Source organism: Camelina sativa, chromosome 8 (assembly GCF_030686135.1).
Source record: "Camelina sativa cultivar CO46 ecotype springtype chromosome 8, ASM3068613v1".
NCBI classification, from domain to species: Eukaryota; Viridiplantae; Streptophyta; class Magnoliopsida; order Brassicales; family Brassicaceae; genus Camelina; species Camelina sativa.
Window position 1 is genome coordinate 1,523,865 of NC_141887.1, and position 21,372 is coordinate 1,545,236.

General features: G+C 37.3%; 6 protein-coding genes across 7 annotated transcripts; 3 read left to right on the plus strand and 3 right to left on the minus strand.

Annotated features, from left to right (window-relative positions):
• Nucleotides 1-46: 46 nt before the first annotated feature.
• Nucleotides 47-3,264, plus strand: LOC104705558 (glucose-6-phosphate 1-dehydrogenase 2, chloroplastic). The gene is made up of 9 exons (XM_010421574.3): nt 47-604; nt 785-1,014; nt 1,127-1,221; nt 1,383-1,497; nt 1,624-1,829; nt 1,916-2,065; nt 2,157-2,277; nt 2,353-2,582; nt 2,654-3,264. The coding sequence occupies exons 1-9, from the start codon at nt 406-408 to the stop codon at nt 3,102-3,104; spliced, it is 1,797 nt and encodes a 598-aa protein (XP_010419876.1). The 5' UTR covers nt 47-405; the 3' UTR covers nt 3,105-3,264.
• Nucleotides 3,265-3,931: 667 nt separating this feature from the next.
• On the minus strand, nt 3,932-6,352 carry LOC104705559 (photosynthetic NDH subunit of lumenal location 5, chloroplastic). The gene is made up of 7 exons (XM_010421576.3): nt 6,095-6,352; nt 5,770-5,982; nt 5,471-5,624; nt 5,291-5,379; nt 4,679-4,733; nt 4,456-4,541; nt 3,932-4,193 (listed from the first exon to the last, which is right to left on the minus strand). The coding sequence occupies exons 1-7, from the start codon at nt 6,227-6,229 to the stop codon at nt 4,035-4,037; spliced, it is 891 nt and encodes a 296-aa protein (XP_010419878.2). The 5' UTR covers nt 6,230-6,352; the 3' UTR covers nt 3,932-4,034.
• A 673-nt stretch (nt 6,353-7,025) lies between these two features.
• On the plus strand, nt 7,026-11,518 carry LOC104709108 (protein MICRORCHIDIA 5-like). Of its 2 annotated transcripts, XM_087461883.1 has the most exons (19): nt 7,026-7,150; nt 7,450-7,502; nt 7,594-8,001; nt 8,102-8,214; nt 8,390-8,471; nt 8,572-8,664; nt 8,767-8,851; nt 8,941-9,016; nt 9,104-9,232; nt 9,312-9,410; nt 9,498-9,599; nt 9,699-9,860; nt 9,955-10,050; nt 10,137-10,300; nt 10,381-10,567; nt 10,654-10,736; nt 10,823-10,937; nt 11,035-11,157; nt 11,259-11,518. In XM_087461883.1, the coding sequence occupies exons 3-19, from the start codon at nt 7,638-7,640 to the stop codon at nt 11,325-11,327; spliced, it is 2,142 nt and encodes a 713-aa protein (XP_087318009.1). In that variant the 5' UTR covers nt 7,026-7,150; nt 7,450-7,502; nt 7,594-7,637; the 3' UTR covers nt 11,328-11,518. The 2 variants fall into 2 exon arrangements, with proteins under 2 accessions (XP_087318009.1, XP_087318008.1); XM_087461882.1 differs by lacking the exons at nt 7,026-7,150; nt 7,450-7,502 and having other exon boundaries at nt 7,564-8,001.
• A 199-nt stretch (nt 11,519-11,717) lies between these two features.
• LOC104705560 (uncharacterized) lies at nt 11,718-13,231 on the minus strand. The gene is made up of 2 exons (XM_010421577.3): nt 12,841-13,231; nt 11,718-12,536 (listed from the first exon to the last, which is right to left on the minus strand). Exons 1-2 carry the CDS (start codon nt 13,028-13,030, stop codon nt 11,911-11,913), a joined length of 816 nt encoding a protein of 271 aa, XP_010419879.1. The 5' UTR covers nt 13,031-13,231; the 3' UTR covers nt 11,718-11,910.
• A 368-nt stretch (nt 13,232-13,599) lies between these two features.
• LOC104705561 (exocyst complex component EXO70C1-like) lies at nt 13,600-16,129 on the minus strand. The gene has a single exon (XM_010421578.3). It carries the CDS (start codon nt 15,878-15,880, stop codon nt 13,931-13,933), a length of 1,950 nt encoding a protein of 649 aa, XP_010419880.1. The 5' UTR covers nt 15,881-16,129; the 3' UTR covers nt 13,600-13,930.
• A 1,789-nt stretch (nt 16,130-17,918) lies between these two features.
• Nucleotides 17,919-21,312, plus strand: LOC104705562 (serine/threonine-protein kinase PBS1). Its single transcript, XM_087461884.1, has 5 exons — nt 17,919-18,594; nt 19,096-19,298; nt 19,878-20,067; nt 20,234-20,625; nt 20,716-21,312. The coding sequence occupies exons 1-5, from the start codon at nt 18,468-18,470 to the stop codon at nt 21,172-21,174; spliced, it is 1,371 nt and encodes a 456-aa protein (XP_087318010.1). The 5' UTR covers nt 17,919-18,467; the 3' UTR covers nt 21,175-21,312.
• The last annotated feature ends 60 nt before the right edge of the window (nt 21,313-21,372 follow it).

Here is a 21,372-nt window from a genome sequence, read left to right on the forward strand (position 1 = left end):
AGAATGAATCTTCAGCGTCCAACTAAATTAGCATCCAACCAAAATCAGTCCAAAGTAAAAACTACAAAACAAAAGAAAGCATCTTTGAGAAACGTATATTCGGAGGAGATCTCAAAAGTAAAAAAGTCCACTTGGGAAGGCTTATTGGTAAAAATAGAATTGAATAAAATAAGTTTCTGCAGTCAGAAGCCCTTCACGTAGCCATACCAGCACAACACAAACCCAGTGAGCAGTTTGTTTTAAAGACAAAAGACAACCTTTGGGAGATCTCAAAAGGTTTCTATTTGCAGAAATGCCCCTTTAAACCCACTTCGATGTTTCTTATGTTCTTCTTCTTTCCTTAACTAAAAATCTCATCTTTAAGCACCCCAAATCCTCCTTTCTCTCAGTAGTATCATTTTGAAGATGGCTGCTCTGTCTTCCTCCGTTACCTCCCGATCATATCGTTCCGGTAAATCGGCTTCTTTCTCACCGGTTAAAGGTAACCGACATCGATCACTCTCGTTCCTGTCTGCTTCTTCTCCTCGAGGAGGATTGAATATTCATGACCTCTGTGTCAGATTCCAGAGCAAGCCTGCTCGTGCTTCTGTTTTTATGCAAGATGGTTAGTTCGAGTCTCTCTTTGTCTTTCTGTATTTGATTTGATCGAATCTAAGTGCTGTAATTGAATTCTCTGATATCTGGAATTGTCAATACTTAGTCATGAAATCATTAGGTGTCTCTGTAATATTCATATCCAGCAATAGAGATATTGTTCTGACATATTAGATTGTTGTTATTTTAGGTGCAATAGTCACTGATTCAAATCCAACAGAGAATAAATCTTCTGTTAAAGGATTAAAAGAAGAGGTGTTATCAGTTCTATCTCAAGATTCAGCCAAGGTTGGAGCAGAATCTGATGGTCAAAACAAGTCAACGGTTAGTATCACGGTGGTTGGAGCCTCTGGTGATCTTGCCAAGAAGAAGATTTTCCCGGCTCTTTTCGCCCTTTACTATGAAGGCTGTCTCCCCGAGGTATTGCCAATAAGATGATTTTTCTTTTCCTCTATCATTTGCTATTTTGATTTTTGTCTGTGTGTGTGTTTTGCACTCCACAGCCTGATGATTTGATTTTGTCGTGTGGCAGCATTTTACGATATTCGGTTATTCTAGGAGTAAGATGACTGATGCTGAACTGAGAAACATGGTCAGCAAAACACTGACCTGCAGAATTGATAAGAGGTGAGCAATTGTAGCTCTTGAAGTTGCTGTTTTTCAGTCTAAAGACAATATTTTTTCCTCGGAGATTGCCAAGACAAGTCTTTATGTGCTTGTCTTTAGAGATGGGTTGTGAAGATTCATTACGTCTGTGTATTTATGCCACTGTTCCATCTGGATTTCAGGGCAAACTGTGGTGAAAAGATGGAAGAGTTTCTCAAGAGATGTTTTTACCATTCTGGTCAGTATGATTCTCAGGAACATTTTACTGAATTGGACAAGAAGCTCAAACAGCATGAGGTATTAATGTGTTCCACTGCCAAGTTTTCACCTTTCAACTTCTTGTCGACTGTATTGCTTTGATTGCTTTATATGTATATGTTCTCTTCAAATATCAGTAAAACTTCGTTTTCTATATTTTTGCAGGCTGGAAGAATCTCAAACCGCCTCTTTTATTTGTCTATCCCTCCAAATATATTTGTAGATGCTGTGAAATGTGCAAGCACTTCTGCTTCTTCTGTCAGTGGATGGACTAGGGTCATCGTCGAGAAACCTTTTGGTCGAGATTCTGAAACCTCGGCTGCTTTAACGAGATCCCTTAAGCAATATTTGGAGGAAGATCAAATTTTTAGGTGGAGATATGTCACTGAAAGCTTTGTTTCTCTTGTAATAATGATGCTATTGAATGCTGGGCTAATATGATAATTACAACTTACAGGATAGACCACTACCTAGGGAAGGAACTAGTCGAGAACTTATCTGTTCTTCGATTCTCAAACCTTATATTTGAACCGCTATGGTCAAGGCAGTACATAAGGAATGTTCAATTTATATTTTCTGAAGATTTCGGCACTGAAGGACGTGGAGGGTAAATTGCCTGTTTGCCATTATCTGGCTTTAATATCTCCTCTGCACTGAAAGCTTATGTTTCCTTTTCTGTTCTCTTATGTTTATTTCAGGTACTTTGACAACTACGGAATAATAAGAGATATAATGCAGAATCATCTGCTTCAAATCTTAGCCCTCTTTGCCATGGAAACACCTGTTAGTTTGGATGCAGAGGATATCAGAAATGAAAAGGTATATATCTTTTTCCCATACATTTTTGGGGTTGGTTCAAGAAAGGATATTAAGAAAGTCTCGTGCACAATTCAGGTTAAGGTGTTACGTTCAATGAGGCCAATTCGAATTGAAGATGTGGTAATAGGACAATACAAGAGCCACACAAAGGGAGGAGTCACATATCCAGCCTACACCGATGATAAAACTGTACCAAAAGGCAGTCTGACTCCGACGTTTGCAGCTGCTGCTCTTTTCATTGACAATGCAAGATGGGACGGCGTTCCTTTTCTAATGAAAGCTGGCAAAGCACTACACACCAGGAGGTAGTGTCTATAACTTCAAACTTGTGAAATTTTGCATATTTACACATATTACTGATAAGTATAATTTACAGTGCAGAGATAAGGGTGCAGTTCAGACATGTTCCGGGGAATTTGTATAACCGGAATACAGGTTCTAATCTTGATCGAGCTACAAATGAGCTTGTGATCCGTGTCCAACCAGATGAAGCAATCTATTTGAGAATCAACAACAAGGTCCCTGGTTTAGGAATGAGATTAGATCGCAGTAACTTGAATCTTCTATACTCAGACAGGTATTCAAAAGAGATACCAGATGCATATGAGAGACTTCTGTTGGATGCAATAGAAGGAGAAAGAAGATTGTTCATAAGAAGTGACGAGCTTGATGCAGCTTGGTCACTATTCACTCCATTGCTTAAAGAGATTGAAGAGAAGAAGAGAATCCCTGAGTACTATCCTTATGGCAGTCGTGGTCCAGTCGGTGCTCATTATCTAGCTGCTAAGCATAAGGTGCAATGGGGTGACGTTAGCCTTGACCAGTAAAAACACTTTCTTTGTTTGGTGTTGTCTCCTTTTCACTTTGATATAGATTAATCTTAGGATTCAAAGCTTTTTTCTACGTCTCTTTTTACAGCTTTAATTGGTCATTTGGTTCTGTACCATTAATAAAAATAAGTAAAGCAAAGGGGTTTTTCTTACTAAAGCAAAGGGGTTTTTTCTCTTATTTTCTACGAGGAAAAAAATGTCTCCTTGGTTGTGGTATTATGCGTCTGGTTCAGAGATATAATGTATCCAGAAAGGTTGACCAAATCAACAACCTAAGCTGACAGACAAACATGTGTTGATAGATTTAGAAAGTAGGCTTTATATACAGATGGATGGGAGATATGCTCAACAAATCCGCTGTAGCACACAGGTTAATTTCAATTGATGAAATCCGGGTTCAAACCTCGGCAGCGGAATATTTTTCTCTTATTTTTTCGTTATAATCTAAAATTAACGTGAAACACAATATCAGTTAGCTTTCTCTAATTAACCGAACTAATTGATCCGATTTTTTCTTTTGCAGTAAAAAAGTAACATATCTGTTGGACCGAGTCGTGAAACACAAGAGTTTTTATTGAGTTTGGGTTTCAGCAAATTCATTTTTTTTAATAATGTATCCAGAAAGGTTGACCAAATCAACCTAAGCTGAAAAACAAACATGTGTTAATAGATTTTGAAAGTAGGCTTTATATATAGATGGATGGGAGATATGTGCAACAGATCCGCTGTAGCACACAAGGTTAATTTCAAACTGATGAAATCCGGGTTCAAACCTCGGCAGCGGAATGTTTATTTCTTATATTTTTGGTATTCACGGAAGAAAATGATGTAAAGGAATTCAATCCATTCCACAAAAGAAAGCGTGTAAAATGCAAAACACATAGGCTCCATCTCATGTCTACAAGGTTTTAGTTTTAGATCTTATACTTAAGCTTCAGACATTGGAAGTTGACCACAGTCTGCTATGACCACTTTCTTCCTGGGACGGTCTCCTCTGTCTGTCTCTTGTTCCTCTATCAGCTTCACCACTTCCATTCCTTCTATTACTTGCCCAAACACCACATGCCTTCCGTTCAACCATGACGTCTGTCCACATCATTTCTCATATTAATATCTTATACACTCAACTTAGCCACAAAGATTGGATAAACGTTAAAACCTAAATCCAATGTCAAGAATCGATTCTCTAGGTCATCTAATTGATTTCTGTATATAATACCCGTGTTCTGATGGACTGTGACGCTAGAGGATTACATTGAGCGAGATTCTTGCCTACTTATAAGATACTGTTTAACTTCTGATTTCAAATTAGTGCTTAACTAGAGAGAGATTTTTTATAAGTTTTTACCGTAACAGTGCAGATAAAGAACTGACTTCCATTTGTATTAGGGCCAGCATTTGCCATACTCAGAACTCCTGGTCCGACATGGGATACTGCAACATATTGCACATTATCACTTATCATGAAATATTATATAAGGGAGCATTCTGAGTATGAATGACAAAGCAAAGCTGGGCAGAGTGAAAAAAAGAAGGAAACAGATCTACATGTGAAATAAGGATAGACTTACACTTGAAATTCTCATCCTTGAATGTCCTGCCATATACACTTTTACCTCCAGTTCCCTGCTCAACAATTAGACTTCTGTATCATTATAATGAAATTATCCTAGTAGTTACTAGAATGAGCTTCGGTTTATGAGATGTGCAGAAACAGAATAATAACAATATAAGAGCTACAGCTAGCTATATATATCCAAGAAACGGTATATAAGTACCCTACCACAATTTAATGTCTCCAGCCCAGGTATTCCTTATATGAGAGAACAAAAGGGATAGTTGTTATAAAGCCACTGATATCAGGGCTTACTTTAATTGACCTTTGGCAGAAACTACATTCTACCCCACTACTTAGAACATATAGAGTGGGAGGATTCAGGGAAACTCCATGGCAGTAAGAAAGGGATTTTTGGATAGGAGCATACTCCACTCATTGTATCTTCTAAATTAGCTCAACACATCCACTGTCGGAAAATATACAATGGTGGAAAATATACTCCACTCAATGTGATTGTTTTATAACAATGTTTTTTTCAGGATTAGATAGTAACAGAATATGAAGCTAACAAAAGACAGAGAACCCTTGTAGCTATAAAGAATTCAGCCAGAAAAAAAAAACTCACATTGCCCTTCTCAAAGTCTCCTCCCTGAATCATGAAATCTTTAATGACACGATGGAATGTCGAACCCTTGTAGCCAAATCCCTTCTCACCTGAGCAAGAACAATCACATTCACTGACCGTATATAAACCACATACATGCGCAAAGGAACACATCCCATATGATATGATATTTGGACTTACCTGTGCATAGAGCACGAAAGTTCTCCACAGTTTGGGGAACATCATCACCATACAACCCAATAACAATCCTCCCAGCTAACTTTCCCACTGGATTTCCAACACTTATATCGAAATACACCTTGTGCGTTATCTTCGATTGGGGTTCGGTTACTAGCTGTGTAATACGAAATCCACATTATGATTCCAATAGCTTTTTTGGCAAATCTAATGAATAAACCCTAGAGTTTTAAGAATCAATGGACTCAAGAATTACAATTCCATCATCATACAAAGATTACGAGATGAGAGAATTTTCTAACCTCAGCATTCGATTGAACCGAGAAGCAGCGGTGGTTTCTTTTGGTAGAAGACGTATGAAGGAGGAGCGATGAGGCGTAGAAGGGAGTTGAAGACGAAAACGAGATTGAATCGAAGGCGGATTTGGTGCCGAATCGAAAAGAGGTAGATGTGAGAGCGGATGAATTGATCTGATAAAGTCTTCGTGGTGCAGGTGAGAGCGACTTCGGATTTGACTACGATAAATACCAAAACATAGGAGCATGAGAAGAAGAAGACGAAGAATCGCGACGGTAAGACAGAAAAAAAAAAAAAAAAAAAAAAATCAAAAGGGAAAGGGAAACGAACCAGAGTCATCGAGAAGGCCGCCATGGGAGCTCGCGTTTGTTGGTAATTTGGTTGGTGAGTGACGACTGACGACGACGATGAGTGTGTGTGTGTGTGTGATAAACGGATAATAGCACGAATGAGTCTGAGAGACATTTTATTCGAGGTAATTTACAGTTATGCCACTCATGCTGACGTGGCCTCCAATCGAGTCAATTTTGTGTGTGTCTACGAATTTGAAGCACACCTATGCAAATTGCAAAGGAAAATATTTGGAACGATAAAATATTTGATTCATCGTTCGAGAAACAAATTGGGTATACTTTTAATTAAAGAAACTTAAATATTGATTTGATTTATATTTTAAATTAAACAAAGTTATATATTAATTAAGATTTAGAAATTAAAATTAAAGTTTAAATTTTACAATTAAAACAAAATTATATGTCGGCTTGGGTTTATAAATAAAGTGGTTAGACTTTAAATTTTACAATTACAACGAAACTATATATATATTTATATATCGATTTGGGTTACAAATAAGGTGGTTAGGGTTTAGATTTTTATAATAAGAACGAAATTATATATCAGTTTGGTTTATAAAATAGCAGGTTGAGTTTTTTATTTTACAATGATATATACAAATTTTGTTTTCTTATCTTATACGGAGGTGAATAAAGAGGGGTGAACCCAAGTATTGTCCAATTGCAAACTATATGTATTTCTATGTAAGAAAAAACTTTAAAACCATATGAAAAATGGTAATTTGTGATTAAAAATTTACCAAAAATATAATTTGTAATTATTTTTTTTCCAAAATAGGATAATTTGCAATTAAAAATTTAACAAAAAGGTAATCAGTAAAAGATTAACCAAAAACAAAAAGGTAATTTATAGAAAAGTAATAATTGTTAGTAATATAAATATGTGCTATCATAACCAATCCTAAATCATTCATTACACCTTTTTTTATATATTAGTTGTCGATCCTAGAATCGCTCAAGTTATTTTGTTATCTACTCGAGGTTTTATTCGAATTCATAAATTCGAATGCCGGTTCTTGTTTTCTTGATTCAGGTTAGAGCAGAACTGAATTTCTTTTTTCATTAAAAGATTTTAATTAATCCTATTTTCATGTTTTCATATTCATAATCTCTATAAGTGGTTCAAAGTTTATCTTCTGATGAACTGTTATAAAAACAGCAAATATGTCTCAATTGAATTCAAAAGGGGCATAAGAGGAAATTTCATTTGTTAATAAACAGAAATTTATAGGGTTGGTAGAGGTTTAGAGCAAATTAAGGAAAATAAAACTAGATTACCTTTTTTGTCCAGAAAAAAAAAACTAAATTACCTTTTATTAATGGATAGCGCAGGTGGGCTTGAGGGTTAGAAACGTGATTGGGCCCGGGAAGCTGAAAGGTTATTTGTAAGTGGCGCCACTCTCTTTTCTATAAAGACGTTCCCCATTACTTGAGTAGTCCGAGTCGTGTCTCACGTCTCTCTCTCTCCCACTTCAGGCTGCTTCGAATTCGAAACCCTAGAAACTTCTTCTACTGCAACCATGGATTCTTCTCAAACCAATTCCAAGAAACCGCCCCTGGTGATCGGAGGTATGACCGATTCTGGTAGTACAAACCCTAAACCCCAATCAGGTTCTCCCGATCCGACCCTCGGTGATGGCTTCTCCAATCCGGGACTCAAGAGAGACTCAAGAAACTATGAGAACGATGATGATAATGATACTAATAGCTTGTCTACCAAGAAACCGAGGACCACGACGATCGGGAACACCTCTCAGGGTTGTCAAAAAATCGTCCCCTTGGATGTGAAACCATTGACGATCGTGCCACCTGAAACTCCGAAGCTTTCCAGACAGTTTTGGAAAGCTGGCGAGGACGACGAATCTGTGCCTCTACCTCGCTATTGTAATTGACCACTTAACCTTGATCTCAACAGAGATTTTGAGATCTTTCTTTTGCAATTGGAAACCCTAATTTGTGTGAATTTTGTGTTGCATGCAAGCAGGTAGCAATGATGCGGCGGTTAGGGTTCACCCTCAATTTCTTCATGCGAACGCCACAAGCCATAAGTGGGCACTTGGAGCTTTGGCTGAACTTCTTGACAATTCTCTAGACGAGGTAACTTATATAGATATGAATGCTTCATCTTTATTGTGAAAAATTGGCTATTTCTTTATATATCCATATCAGTCAAACAACCAAGACTTTTATTAGTCTTCCTTGGTCAACTTTTATTGTCCGTAACAGAACCTCATTAGAATTTATATAATTCGTATGGTTTTGTGTAACACAGGTAAATAATGGGGCTACATATGTTCATGTCAATACAGCAACTAATGAAAGAGACGGAAAAAGCAACATTCTAATTGTTGAAGGTTAATCTAACTTCTTAGCTGTGATGATTAAACCTTAATTAGTCCCTTAACCACTGATTTTATATATGATTATGAAATCTCTAAACTGATGTCATTGCAGACAATGGAGGTGGGATGAATCCTAGTACGTTTAGAGAGTGCCTTTCTTTAGGGTATTCAAGAAAACGCAATATGGCTAATAGGGTTGGTCAATGTAAGCCTCTCCAAAATTCATTATCTATAGTTTTTTTTTCTTTTCTTTTGGCTCTGTTCTTGGAATTATCTAATCTTCAAATTTGTAAAACAAACAATGTAGATGGGAATGGATTCAAAACTAGTACAATGAGGCTTGGTGCTGATGCAATTGTCTTCTCACGTTGTCGAGGAACCAATGGAAACAAGTGAGTTATTTCACAGCATTATTTTGGTTCTTACCTTCTTTTTGTTTTCGCGTTTTCGATATTAACTGTGTTTCTTATCTCTGTTTCAGTCCGACACAGAGCATTGGTATGCTATCATATACGTTTCTTTACGAGACAAGAAAATGTGAAGCAATTGTCCCCACGGTAAAAAAATTTCTTATTTAGATTGCTCTTCCTCTTCTTCTCAAAACATTACGTCTTAAACTTTGGGTTTTTTTTTTCACTGCGTAGGTTGATTATGAGTTGGTCAATAACGAGTGGAAGGAGATAGTTTATAACTCCAGAGATGAGTGGTCTGATAATCTAGAGACCATAATGAAGTGGTCACCTTATCTATCCGAACAAGATTTATTGGACCAGGTTTTGTTATACATATATAGATATCCTTTTGTTATATATATACCTTTTTATTGTATCTCATACTTGTTACATGGTACAGTTTGATCACCTAGAAGAGCAAGGTACTCGGATCGTGATATATAATCTATGGGAGGACGATGAAGGGAAGTTGGAACTTGACTTTGATACAGACCCTCATGTAATATCACTTACCAAGACTTTTTCAATACAGTCAATTTGGGATTAATATAAGTAACAGAAATGTTGATGTGTGTTTTGTCTACAGGATATTCAACTCAGAGGTGTAAACAGAGATGAGAAGAACATCGAAATGGCCAAAGCTAATCCTAACTCGAGGCATTTCCTGACTTATCGACACTCACTACGTGTATGTAGTTTCCATGTTTCTTAATACAATGCAATTTGCTAACTATTCTACTTCAAGTGTTCATTGATTTAATGTCTGTTTTTTTTTCTCTCTATGCAGAGTTATGCATCGATTCTGTATCTCAAACGTCCATCAAATTTCAGAATCATTCTTCGTGGCAAAGATGTTCAACATCACAGCATCTTAGACGACATGATGATGATGGAAGAGAAAACATACAAACCTATGCGTTCTCCAGAATGGTCGTCAGATCAAGACGAGGTAATGATACCTTACCTTTGTCTTCTAACTTTTCATAATCTCTGAAACAATCTTTAATGTTTATCTGTGTTTTCCCAATTAAAAAAAAAAACAGATGCGTGCTACTATAAAGCTTGGCTTTGTGAAAGATGCTCGTCATCACATTGACATACAAGGGTTCAATGTTTACCATAAGAACCGGCTTATCAAGGTGACTTATTTAACTCACAGCTGAGTTAGTGGTATAGTTTTTTGTTGACTATCTTTTTTTACATTTCTTCTTGTTTTCTTCATCAGCCGTTTTGGAGGGTCTGGACTGCTGCTGGAAGTGATGGACGCGGTGTTATTGGTATTATTGAAGCTAATTTCATACAACCAGCTCATAATAAGCAAGGTTTTGAGAGAACTGCGGTTCTTGCTAAGCTTGAAGGCCGATTGATCCATCACCAAAAGCACTACTGGTACGACTATACATTCTCCACTACTATAGACCTCTTATGAGGTTTTGGACTTACACTCAAGTTATCATTTTATTTGATAGGTCTTCAAGGTGCCACGAGATTGGTTATGCTCCAAGACGGAAACAAAAGAGTTATTATGAAAGTAATGTTACAGAAACCACTCGGCCTTTGAACAACACAAACCTTAATAGGGGACCATCTCCTACTGCAGCACCAGCTCCATGCAGGCAAAATGTTGAATCATGTATAAGAAACCAAAACACTCAGGTAAAAAAAAAGTTTCTTGTACTAATATATAGATATCATCATTTGTTCTAATATACGAGTCTCTAATAAATCTCTCTGAAAAATAGGTTAAAACACAACCACAACAAGCAAGTGGTGTAAAAATACAACCTGAGATCATGTCTACGAACAAAAACCCTCTTGGGAGAAGGTTCGCTCTCTGATGTTTTCTCTGAATCTGAAATAATGTTATCTTCTTCGGTACCATATTAATTTAAAATCTCTTTTGAACCGTAGTTTCCAAGAAACAGGAGGCTCAGTTAATCTAGAAGCAGAGTTGCAGAAGGTGAAACAGAAGTCAGCCGAAGTGGTCTCTGAGTTGCAAAGAGAAAAAGCACAACTTCAGTTGCAAGTAAAACCTCTTTTCTCTTACAAAATTTTGACTTTGTTTTTCTTTTTTGGTGGCGATAATGAAATTTTCATCGTTTGCTATTAATATGAACCAACAGCTTGAGGAGTCAAGAGCTAAGATCCAAAACTTGGAAAATCGGCAGGAGGGAGTGAATAAAATCTTTCATGAAGAAAGAGCCCGCAGAGATGTGACTGAGAATGCCTTAAGGAAGCAACTACGGGTTAGTCCTTTAGTAATTTACCACATATGAAAACTAAATATCCACTTTTTTTTAATTATAATTTACCATATATACTCATATCATTTGATATAATGCAATAGGAAGCTTCTGATGTCATCGATGGGCTAAAGAAGCAAGTGGAGACCTTTAAAGGAAAACACATGTTGTAAACATAGTGTCAAGATCGATACTCTTTTCTAGGTTTTTTGGGGGTTATGTTTTAAAGTTTGTACTTGTACATGAAACTTCTATCCTTGAGCAGTATGTTTATATTCAGTAGAGTTAACTTTTGTAGAAGACCCCAACTCAGTTTGTAAGCATGCAATGTTTTTTTGGTTAATCAAGCTCAACTTTCACCAAAGTCAAGATCAGTAGTAGACATATGACCACGCTCACACAACATTAGCCTATTATACTCTTTAGGTCGCATTCCTCACTAATTCAACGAGTGACCGGTCATCAAGCTTATGTTCGTCGTAATGATGCTTCATCGTTCATAAACTTGCATTGACGTTAACAACGTTTTAGAAATATACCTTGTATTAAAAGAAATGGCTCTGTTTTTACCAAATCCATCAAAACTTTCCTCCTTAAACCAAATCTTAATCTTCTGTAACTGAAGAATAATTACACATTAATAAGTAATCAAATCGTAAACACACACAATTAACCTCAGAACAGAGGATATCATAGCAAAATAAAATAAAACAGAGAAAGCCAAATGTGGAGGTAAAGAGAAGAATCATCTGGTCCCTAAAGATTGTGATCTCCTGGAGGAAAACGTGGAAGATAAGGTATCCAAGTTGTCGGATCTTTCCAATCGAGTGCTGGCAATGCCGGATTCGGGTTTCCGAAAGGTAGAAAAGGGAAAGGGAAAGATGGAAGCGGTGGTAGTGTCGGTAAAGGCATATTAGGGTATGGCCAAGGGAACCAATACGGTGGCAGATAAGGCCAGAAAAATTTCGAATCTCTAAATCTCTTATCCTTCTTCTCTTCTTCCTCTTTCTCTCTGCGGTGATGTCTCTTCTTGCCGCCAACGCCGCACAGTGTGGTGTTTTTATGGGATGGTTTGTAGCTGAGTGCGCTTAAGCTGTAGATACAGACTCGATCTTGTTTCGATTTGATGGATACTTCGTTGGTTGCAGTTTGGAAAACAGGGATGCTGCAGCCTCCGTTGTTGTCGGAGGAGGTTTTGAGTAGCTTGGCGCTGCATTGAGATGCTATGGCGATTCCATCGACGCAATCGATGCCATCGACGTGAGGGATCTCGAGTTTGTAAACGCCGCTTCTGTCTGTTGTTCTGTTTACTGATATGTTCACTTCCTCTGCTGTTTTTGGTGAACTTGCTTTGAATCTACATGTCACATGAACTTCCACACCTGACAAAACCAATTTAGAAACCATATCAAAGACCGAAACCATATCAGATCGAACAGGATTTACAAGTCGTAAATTTCCATATAACTTGAAGTCCAAGAACAGTTCTTGTAATGTTAAAATCTAGATCCCTCTTTATTACCCTTGCAAGAAATAGCTCTGTTTTTTGAGAAAGTGTTAATGAAAACCAAAATTGTATCAAATCTAATAAAACGGTAACGAGATTGACCAATCTTATATCCTAAGTTACCAGAAAAGTATAAGTCTAAAGACAGTTCATGTGACGTTTAAATCAAGGACCCTGACCTTGTAAGAAATAGCTCTGTCTTGAGAAAGTGTTGATAGAGCACGTGTCACAGTAGACAACTCCGACGACTGTGATGCGAGAAGAAGGGTCGACGCTTGCATCCGGTGGTGACCGGCCACGACCACGGCCTAAAGCTTGATCTGTAAAGCAAGAAGCCAGAAGCAGAAGATAGAGGAGAGGAAGATACATTGTGGCTAATCTCACTCGCTCTCTCTCTTCTGTTCTTTTTTTGATGATAATGTATGTATGTGTGTGTGTGTGTGTGGGTGATTGCAATATATTCAGTCCGTGATCTATTTTTGACCCCAAACACACTGTTTAACTAAAATTCTTTATCCACTACAAAACAAAGACATGTGAAGAGCCTTTTTTGGCTCATTCTGGTGTAACAATGTGAGAAATGCTCATGTAGAAGAAATCTAATTTGGATCCTTTACCGAAAGAAAAGAGTTCCTCCTTTCCCACTTGGACAGATCTCTAACCCAAACATACTGTATTATGAGCTAAACCCCAATTATTACTTTATGTGCCCCTACTTTTTCAAATATTGACAGTTATCTACATACTTTGTCTTGGTCGAGATTGAAGGGTTTAACTACTTTCTTGTGATCCAAGTCTTTTGCAAATTACACATTGACATTATTTATATGTATAACTTGACTCCAATCTTGGGAAACTTGAACTTCAGATACAATTGCTACAAAAAAACCACTAAGGCTCTAACATCTCGTCAAAATATATATCACAAAATCAACTTAATCATGAATTAAAATCATCATTGTAACACAAAAAAATATCCAATACATTTTAACTGTTAAGATAATTTTGTGCCTTTATCCCTAAGTAGTTCTAAACAATTTTCTCTCACAACCTGTTCAAACAGGATATTAAAACATAGACTTAACAGTAAAAGAAACTCAAACTTTTGAAAAGTAAGAAAAAAACAAAAAGTTTTCATGGTAGCTTGTCGGATTCTATAAACATGAAGGTAATGAAAGATATTGGTAGAAGGGATGGAAATTAAAAAAAAAGGAAGAAGCAAAAAGGAACAATTCGTGTTCTCCTCATAGTTTAAGAGACAAGGAGTTATCAATTTCTCTTGCGTGCCAAAGAAGTAGGGTGGTTGCCATCAAACAAGTCATCAATGAAAGATTCAATATCCTCAGGCTGATACTTGACATACTTATCCGTCTGCTTCCCTGAATCAAGATGTTGTTTATACCTCCCAAAGAAAGACCTATAAGCTGGAATCACCAACGCTGAGATCGACACCCTTAGCTCAGATTGCATCTGCTCATCACTCACAATCCAAGTGCTCTGCGTCTTGTGAATCTCGTCGAACATAGCATTGAAAATCTTGAACCTTTCTTTCAAAACCGGCTTGGACACTTTCCCATTTACCTGTAACCCTTCTTGATTCATACACTGCAACACTTTACCCCAAGTCTCTCTCTGGTAGCTCTTATGATACTGTCTCAGCTCTGTCGATCTTTTCCTTGTCCATGACTGTCCCATCAAATCCCTTATCTCTGTCGAACCTTTAATCTTCTGCAGAATGTATCTCCCATTGTTCATCAAGAATATGTATCGCAGTGACGGGTCTCTGTACAGTTTCGATTTGATATCTAGATTAGCATCAAGAAACTCCATAACCCTTATCATTTGTCTAGCGTAAGCTGACGTTTTGTACTCTTCATCGTCTTCTCGTTGCTGTTGCTTTGGCTTTGTCTCTGGTTCAGGTACGGTATCTGTTTGATTCGATTCGTAGTGTTGGAACACTTGGTCTAGTGTCTCCTTGTACTCACAAGCGTATTTGAGGTAGTTCATGGTGTAACGTGTTAACGGATGAACCGCACCACTCGGAACAGGTGTTCTTCCGTTATCGCTCTTGATCGACTTCTCAAGCTCTCCGAATATAGTCACTGCTGCTTCACCTAGCCTCGTCTGAGCCAATTTGATCTCTTGGATCAGATCCGAATCAGATTGTTCCACCGCTGAGATCAAGTCACGGAGCGTCTCGTACATGTCTAGGAACTTGAAAAGCTTCTCCGAGGACCGTTTCGTAAGAACCACGGCACCGGAGAAATCTAGGAACCGGATTGTAACAGCGGAGACCAAACCGGTGAAGAGGCGTTTACGGATCGAGGCATCAGTGAAGACGGTGTTGCAGAGAGAAAGCTCGCCGGGGAAAAGCAACGTGGAGCAACGGCGAACGATTGAGATCCAAGAAGCGATCTCACCTTCAAGAGACTCCCAAGCTATTCTCTGAACGTCTTCAACGTTGATCCCTTCGAATCCAACCTCGCTCAGCTCCTCCTTGAACGCGTGCCGTCTCGACATTTCGTACGACATACAACACTCTGATTCGTAACCGGCGAAGATCATCGCTCCGGCGATCTTCTTCAACGTCGAGATCGATTCCGGTGAAAAATCCGGGAAGCTTTCTTCCACCTCCTCCTTATCATTGTCCGGTAAAGCGCATCGGTCGGATTCGTTTGCCGAAGAATGGTTTTGATCGGAGCTGTTCCCATCGTTGTTGTTTCTGTTCTTCTTCTTCTTATCTTCTCTGGAACGATCAAGAAGATGACGGAACTCTTCGTCGAGAAGAGAGACAGCACGGTGCTGAACCGAACTCGCCCGGTTTAACCAAGAAGAAACCGGAGTTGAATCTAATTTAAGCTCTCTCAATCTCATAACCGATTTTGAAATCCGGTTAACGGCGTCGATGAATACAGAGTCCTCTGTTTCGTCTCGTCCAAGCCCGGAAGATTCCATCTTTGACACCAATGAATCCACCGTCTCCGGGAATGGTTCCACCGCCGGTGGAATCTCCTGTAAAGGATCATTCTTCTCGGTAGAAAGGGATTGGATGAAATCGTCGACGGCTTCCATCACCTGAACAAGGCTCACCTCGGAGGTTTCCGATTCCGGCGTCGATGAATGAAGTTTTTGTTCCGATTCATCGGAATGTTTTTTGTGATCGTGATCGTGATCTTCGGATTTGTGAACATGTGTTTCCGATGATTCCGTTTTGTCCATTTTTTTCGCCGGGAAAATTAAAAACACTATCTAAACAGTTGTTTTGTCTTTTTTGGTTTTTTTTTTTTTTTTTGGGAAATTAAGATGGGAAAAAACAAAATGGGGAACGAGAAAATTAGTGTGAGGATTATTATGAATAATCCATTATTAGAGTTTTTTTTATTGTTCTTTCTTTTACGACGATACTAATTGTGAATTTTTTTTGGCTCTCTGTGTTTTAGCTATTATATATTTTTTCTTTTAATTCTGAGGTTCGTTTTTTTGGGAACCCATCGTCCGTTGACTGGTAAGGAAAAGGTTATGCGTCTCACGATCTCTCTGTTTTTTTTTTTTTTTTACTTTTCTTTTATAGATTGGTTGTACTTTATATTAATCAAACTCAACCTGATCATCAAAACTTTATAATGTGTATATTTTGATTTTGGGCTGAATCATTTATTTACGATGTGATCCAGAAAATGTTGTGAGTCTAGAACCGGCCTATACTCACGTAAAGCCTGATAAAGCTAGGAAAATAAAACATTGAGGCCTTTGCTTATGTAGTTTTTTCTTTATTGAAGTCTATGCTTTGCATGTTTTTTAGCCAAGGACCCGGACTTGCTGCGATCCTCAACATGGTATTAGAGAACATATATCGATATAGTACTAGTTTACTCTACTTTTCAAGCTAAAAAATTACACAAACTATCTCCTCTTCATAATCAATTCGGTCCCTAATCAATTCTTAAGTTCTTCCGCAATTCAAGCAAATCGTGCATCTAACCGTTAAGTCAAAACCAATCATGCATTTGGCTAATATATAAGATAATCGTTGATTGAGGCTAACGATCAAGGATCTCTACCAATGCCAAAATTTAATTCATTGGCGATCGTCAATAAGATTCCAATAAATGTTTTTTTTTTCCTTTTTGGTTAAAAGGCTTAGATTCCAAAAATTGTTACAACACTTGGATTTTATGATTCAAAATTATCAAAGCATGTGTTATGAAGTCCCAAAAGAGTCTGACATATGAATTTTATGAAATATTTTTAAAATATCATTTTGATTGGTAAATGAGACTTTATCTCACAATTGATTCGGTTAGTGATCAGTCGGAGGTTGACTGCCAAATCAATCAAGAAGATTAATATAGTTTGATTGCAAGTTTTAATTCGCTTTGATTGATGAGAATCAACTAGTGTTGATTGTCAATATAACTGATAAGCGCCTATTTAATATTTCATTCTCTCATATGAGACTATAAATAGAAGTGTTTAGGTGGACATAAAAAAAATTCAAGTCTAAGCTATTTTAACAAATATATTTTACTTTGTTTGTCGACAGCTATATTTACAAATATTGATATTTTTTTTTGGTGTGAACAAATATTGAAGTAGTATTCTGTATTTGTAAGATATTTTAGCTAAAACGCAGAATTTAAGATTGTATTTTTTACCTTTTATTTTTGCCAACATTGTTGTTTTTTTTATACCGTGGATTTGAAAAAAATTTCTTTGGTGATTAATGACAATGTTAAAGAAGATTTGATAAAAATTATGAAATTATCTACCATAATTAAAAAAAAAAAACAAAAATCGAAAATATCTTAAGAAAACTAAAGGAATATGATTAGGCATATACTGTATGTCACAACGATCAAATAAAATAATGTTATTAATAGATGTTAACCGTAAATACACACAATAAAACTAACTTTCCGTTATACAGTTTTCCAATCAACACAAAATCGCATCTAACAATCAATCGATTGGTCTTTACCATTTGTTATCAGTTTTTTACAATTGGTGGTAACAATGGAATCAAATACTATTTTAGTCGATGAGATCAGAAAGTTATATCAATCACACTTAATAATAAGTGACCAAAACAAAAACAAAAAAACGTAAAAAAGGAAACGTTTATCTTCTGCTTTTATCCACTTTATAAGAAAAAGAAAGACACCAAAGTTTTTGTGCTTTTATTTTGACCCAAACAAATCATTGTAATGAAAAGAATGTGTAATAATAAAGAAGGATTTTTTTCCTTATTTTGTTTTACACAACAGAAGGAAGTTTTTTTTTTCTTCTTTTTGCTTAAATTAACAAAAGAAAAAAAAAGTGTAATTTTGCTTGCTTGTATTTGGAGATTATTGTTAGAATTGAATATATAAAAAATCTCGTCAACGAGGAAAAAAAAGTTTAGAGGGAAAGAGATATTTTACTGAGTGTTTTCGGAAACGCGTCATTGTTAATTCGCAATTTGGTAAAAGTGTGAACACTCGTGGACGACAAAAGAAGCTGCTTCATCTCTCTCTCTCTCTCTTTCTCTCTTTCTCTCTCAACTCCAATTCGTTGTTACCAGTTCGAATCTGAACAAAGTTGGTTTTTTTATTTGTACCCAGAATCTCAATTCTCCTTCTTTCTTTCTGGGTATATGTAAAAAGTTTTGCTTTTTTTATTTATTTATTTGTTTATCCCAATCGTCCTCTGTTCATTGATTTCACAATAGGATTGAAAGGGTGTGTTTTTTTTTATTTATTTTGGATTACTGATCTTTGGGAAAAATTGAGTGGAGGAGGAGGAGGAGGAGGAGGAGGAGGAGGAGGAGATGGGTTGTTTCTCGTGTTTTGATTCGAGTGATGACGAGAAGCTGAATCCAGTTGAGGAATCTAATGGTCAGAAGAAGAAACAATTACAACCGACAGTATCTAATAGCATCTCTGGTCTCCCTTCAGGTTCTTTGATTACTTCATGATCTCTCATTTGCTTTTTTTTCTTCGTTTTCTTCTTATTGTTACATGCCCACAAGATCTGGTTGTTATGATCCTGATTGAGCTAAACGGGAACTTGATCTCTCATTCAATCACTACTGTTACTTTGGATATATGAGCTTGTCACATGTTTTAGGCTATTGGGCTTGTTCTGGTTCAACTGTATTCGTATTTATTGGTGTAAGGTGCAGAGGAAAGTGTGATCCTTTCACTTGTTTTGATCTACATAATTCACAAGTTCCAAGTTTGTCCTTAGTTTGTGTGTTGATAAATGAATTGGACTTTGTGAGGATCAGGATCACATGATCCTACTCAATCAGGATTAGGATCTTAGATTTGGTTATTTGAGGATTGTGCCTTTAGGACACTGATACAAGTTTTTAAGTTTTTAGGGTGATTTTTGTTCTTGGAGTTTTGGATTGGGGATGCGTTTGGTAGATTGATTGGTCTTGATGACGGTTGCAGGTGGGGAGAAGCTTAGCTCAAAGAGCAATGGAGGGTCAAAAAGGGAGCTACTGCTTCCAAGGGATGGGCTTAATCAAATTGCTGCTCATACATTTGCTTTCCGTGAGCTTGCTGCTGCAACTATGAACTTCCATCCTGACACTTTCTTAGGTGAAGGTGGATTTGGACGTGTCTACAAAGGAAGGCTTGATAGCACCGGTCAGGTAATTTTTTCTTTTGTTTTTGAATCTTAGGAAATTACATTTTACATTACTATTTGATAAAGTTGCATACAATTGCTGATGTTGAATTCTAGAGGGAGATTTTGCTTTGTATATTAAATGGGTCTTACCTGTTACTCAAAGTCCTTCCCTTTCAATTTAAGCTTCGTTTTCAAACAAAAAAAATTTATTCGTAAAAAGTGATCGTTTATATGTTTTGAATGCTAAGAGTTTTCCAAATTTAATCCTTTTAAATGGAGTGTATGAAGTATAAAGGAAAAAAATGTGTAGTCATGGTGTTCTCTTGGCTTTCAACTGTTTTCTTGAATGTTGAATTTGATAGGAAATGTGAAAGACGCGGCTCACCATTTTTCAATTGTACAAGGCTATGTTATGCTGTTAAAAAGATGACTAAATTTGATTGCGTACTTGGTGAACATTGTTATATTTATGTTTTCCTTTCATTAAGGATTACTCTTCATCTTTTACCCCCTACGTGTTACAGAAGAGTTGGTTAGCTTGATGATTTTGGATACATTAATAGTGTTGTACCTCTGATCTATGTTTCTTGTTATCTTTCAGGTTGTTGCGGTTAAACAATTGGACAGGAATGGTTTACAAGGTAACAGAGAATTTCTGGTAGAGGTTCTTATGCTTAGCCTTCTTCATCATCCCAACTTAGTCAACCTTATTGGCTACTGTGCTGATGGAGATCAACGCCTCTTGGTATATGAGTTTATGCCCTTAGGATCATTGGAAGATCACCTCCACGGTAAATCACCGCTATTTTCTAAACTTTCACCATTTTAGACCCCAGCTGTTCTTTGTGATGTTAGTCAATATCAAGCCAAAGATTCTTTGTGATCTTAGTCAATGTCAACCCTAACTTTAGCAAAGAAGTTTATTATATTTTCCTTTCGGTTTGTCCTCTGCCCCAGATCTTCCACCGGATAAGGAGGCCTTAGATTGGAACATGAGAATGAAGATAGCTGCTGGTGCGGCGAAAGGTCTGGAGTTCCTACATGATAAGGCAAACCCTCCGGTTATTTATAGAGATTTTAAGTCATCAAACATTTTACTCGATGAGGGTTTCCACCCGAAGCTTTCTGATTTTGGGCTTGCTAAACTTGGACCAACCGGAGACAAATCTCATGTCTCAACTAGAGTCATGGGCACTTATGGTTATTGTGCTCCCGAGTACGCAATGACTGGACAATTGACAGTAAAGTCAGATGTATACAGTTTTGGTGTTGTTTTTCTCGAGCTCATTACTGGTCGCAAAGCTATAGACAGCGAGATGCCTCATGGAGAACAGAACCTGGTGGCTTGGGTAAATAAATTCATCATTTTACATTCTCTAATGCAAAAAGTTTGGGGACTTTTTTGGTTTAATAGTTGAAAACATTTTGGTGTTTGATAGGCTCGCCCATTGTTCAACGACAGGCGAAAGTTCATAAAACTGGCGGATCCTAAGTTAAAGGGACGATTTCCTACGCGTGCACTGTACCAAGCTTTAGCTGTGGCTTCAATGTGCATCCAAGAGCAGGCGGCTACACGTCCGCTCATTGCAGATGTTGTCACTGCACTCTCCTATCTTGCAAACCAAGCTTATGATCCAAGCAAAGATGAAAGTAGGAGAAACAGAGATGAAAGAGGAGCGAGGTTAATAACAAGGAATGATGAAGGAGGTGGCTCGGGAAGTAAATTTGATTTAGAAGGTTCTGAGAAGGAAGATTCACCGAGAGAGACAGTTCGGATATTGAACCGAGATATCAATAGGGAGCGTGCGGTTGCAGAGGCTAAGATGTGGGGAGAGAGTCTGAGGGAGAAACGACGACAAAGTGAACAGGGAACTTCAGAGAGCAACAGCACCGGGTAGAAACCGGTTTGGGTCTTGACCCTTTTTTGTTCTTATTTCCCAAAACTCTCATTTATTGTCAAACATAGAAAACAAACAAAAACGTTGGGACCGCGAGTTGCTGTACATTATATATGTGATGTTGCAATATGGGCAAAAGGGGGACTCTTTTAATAACCAAAAAAAAAAAATACTCTAATTGAGATTCTCGAGAGTTGT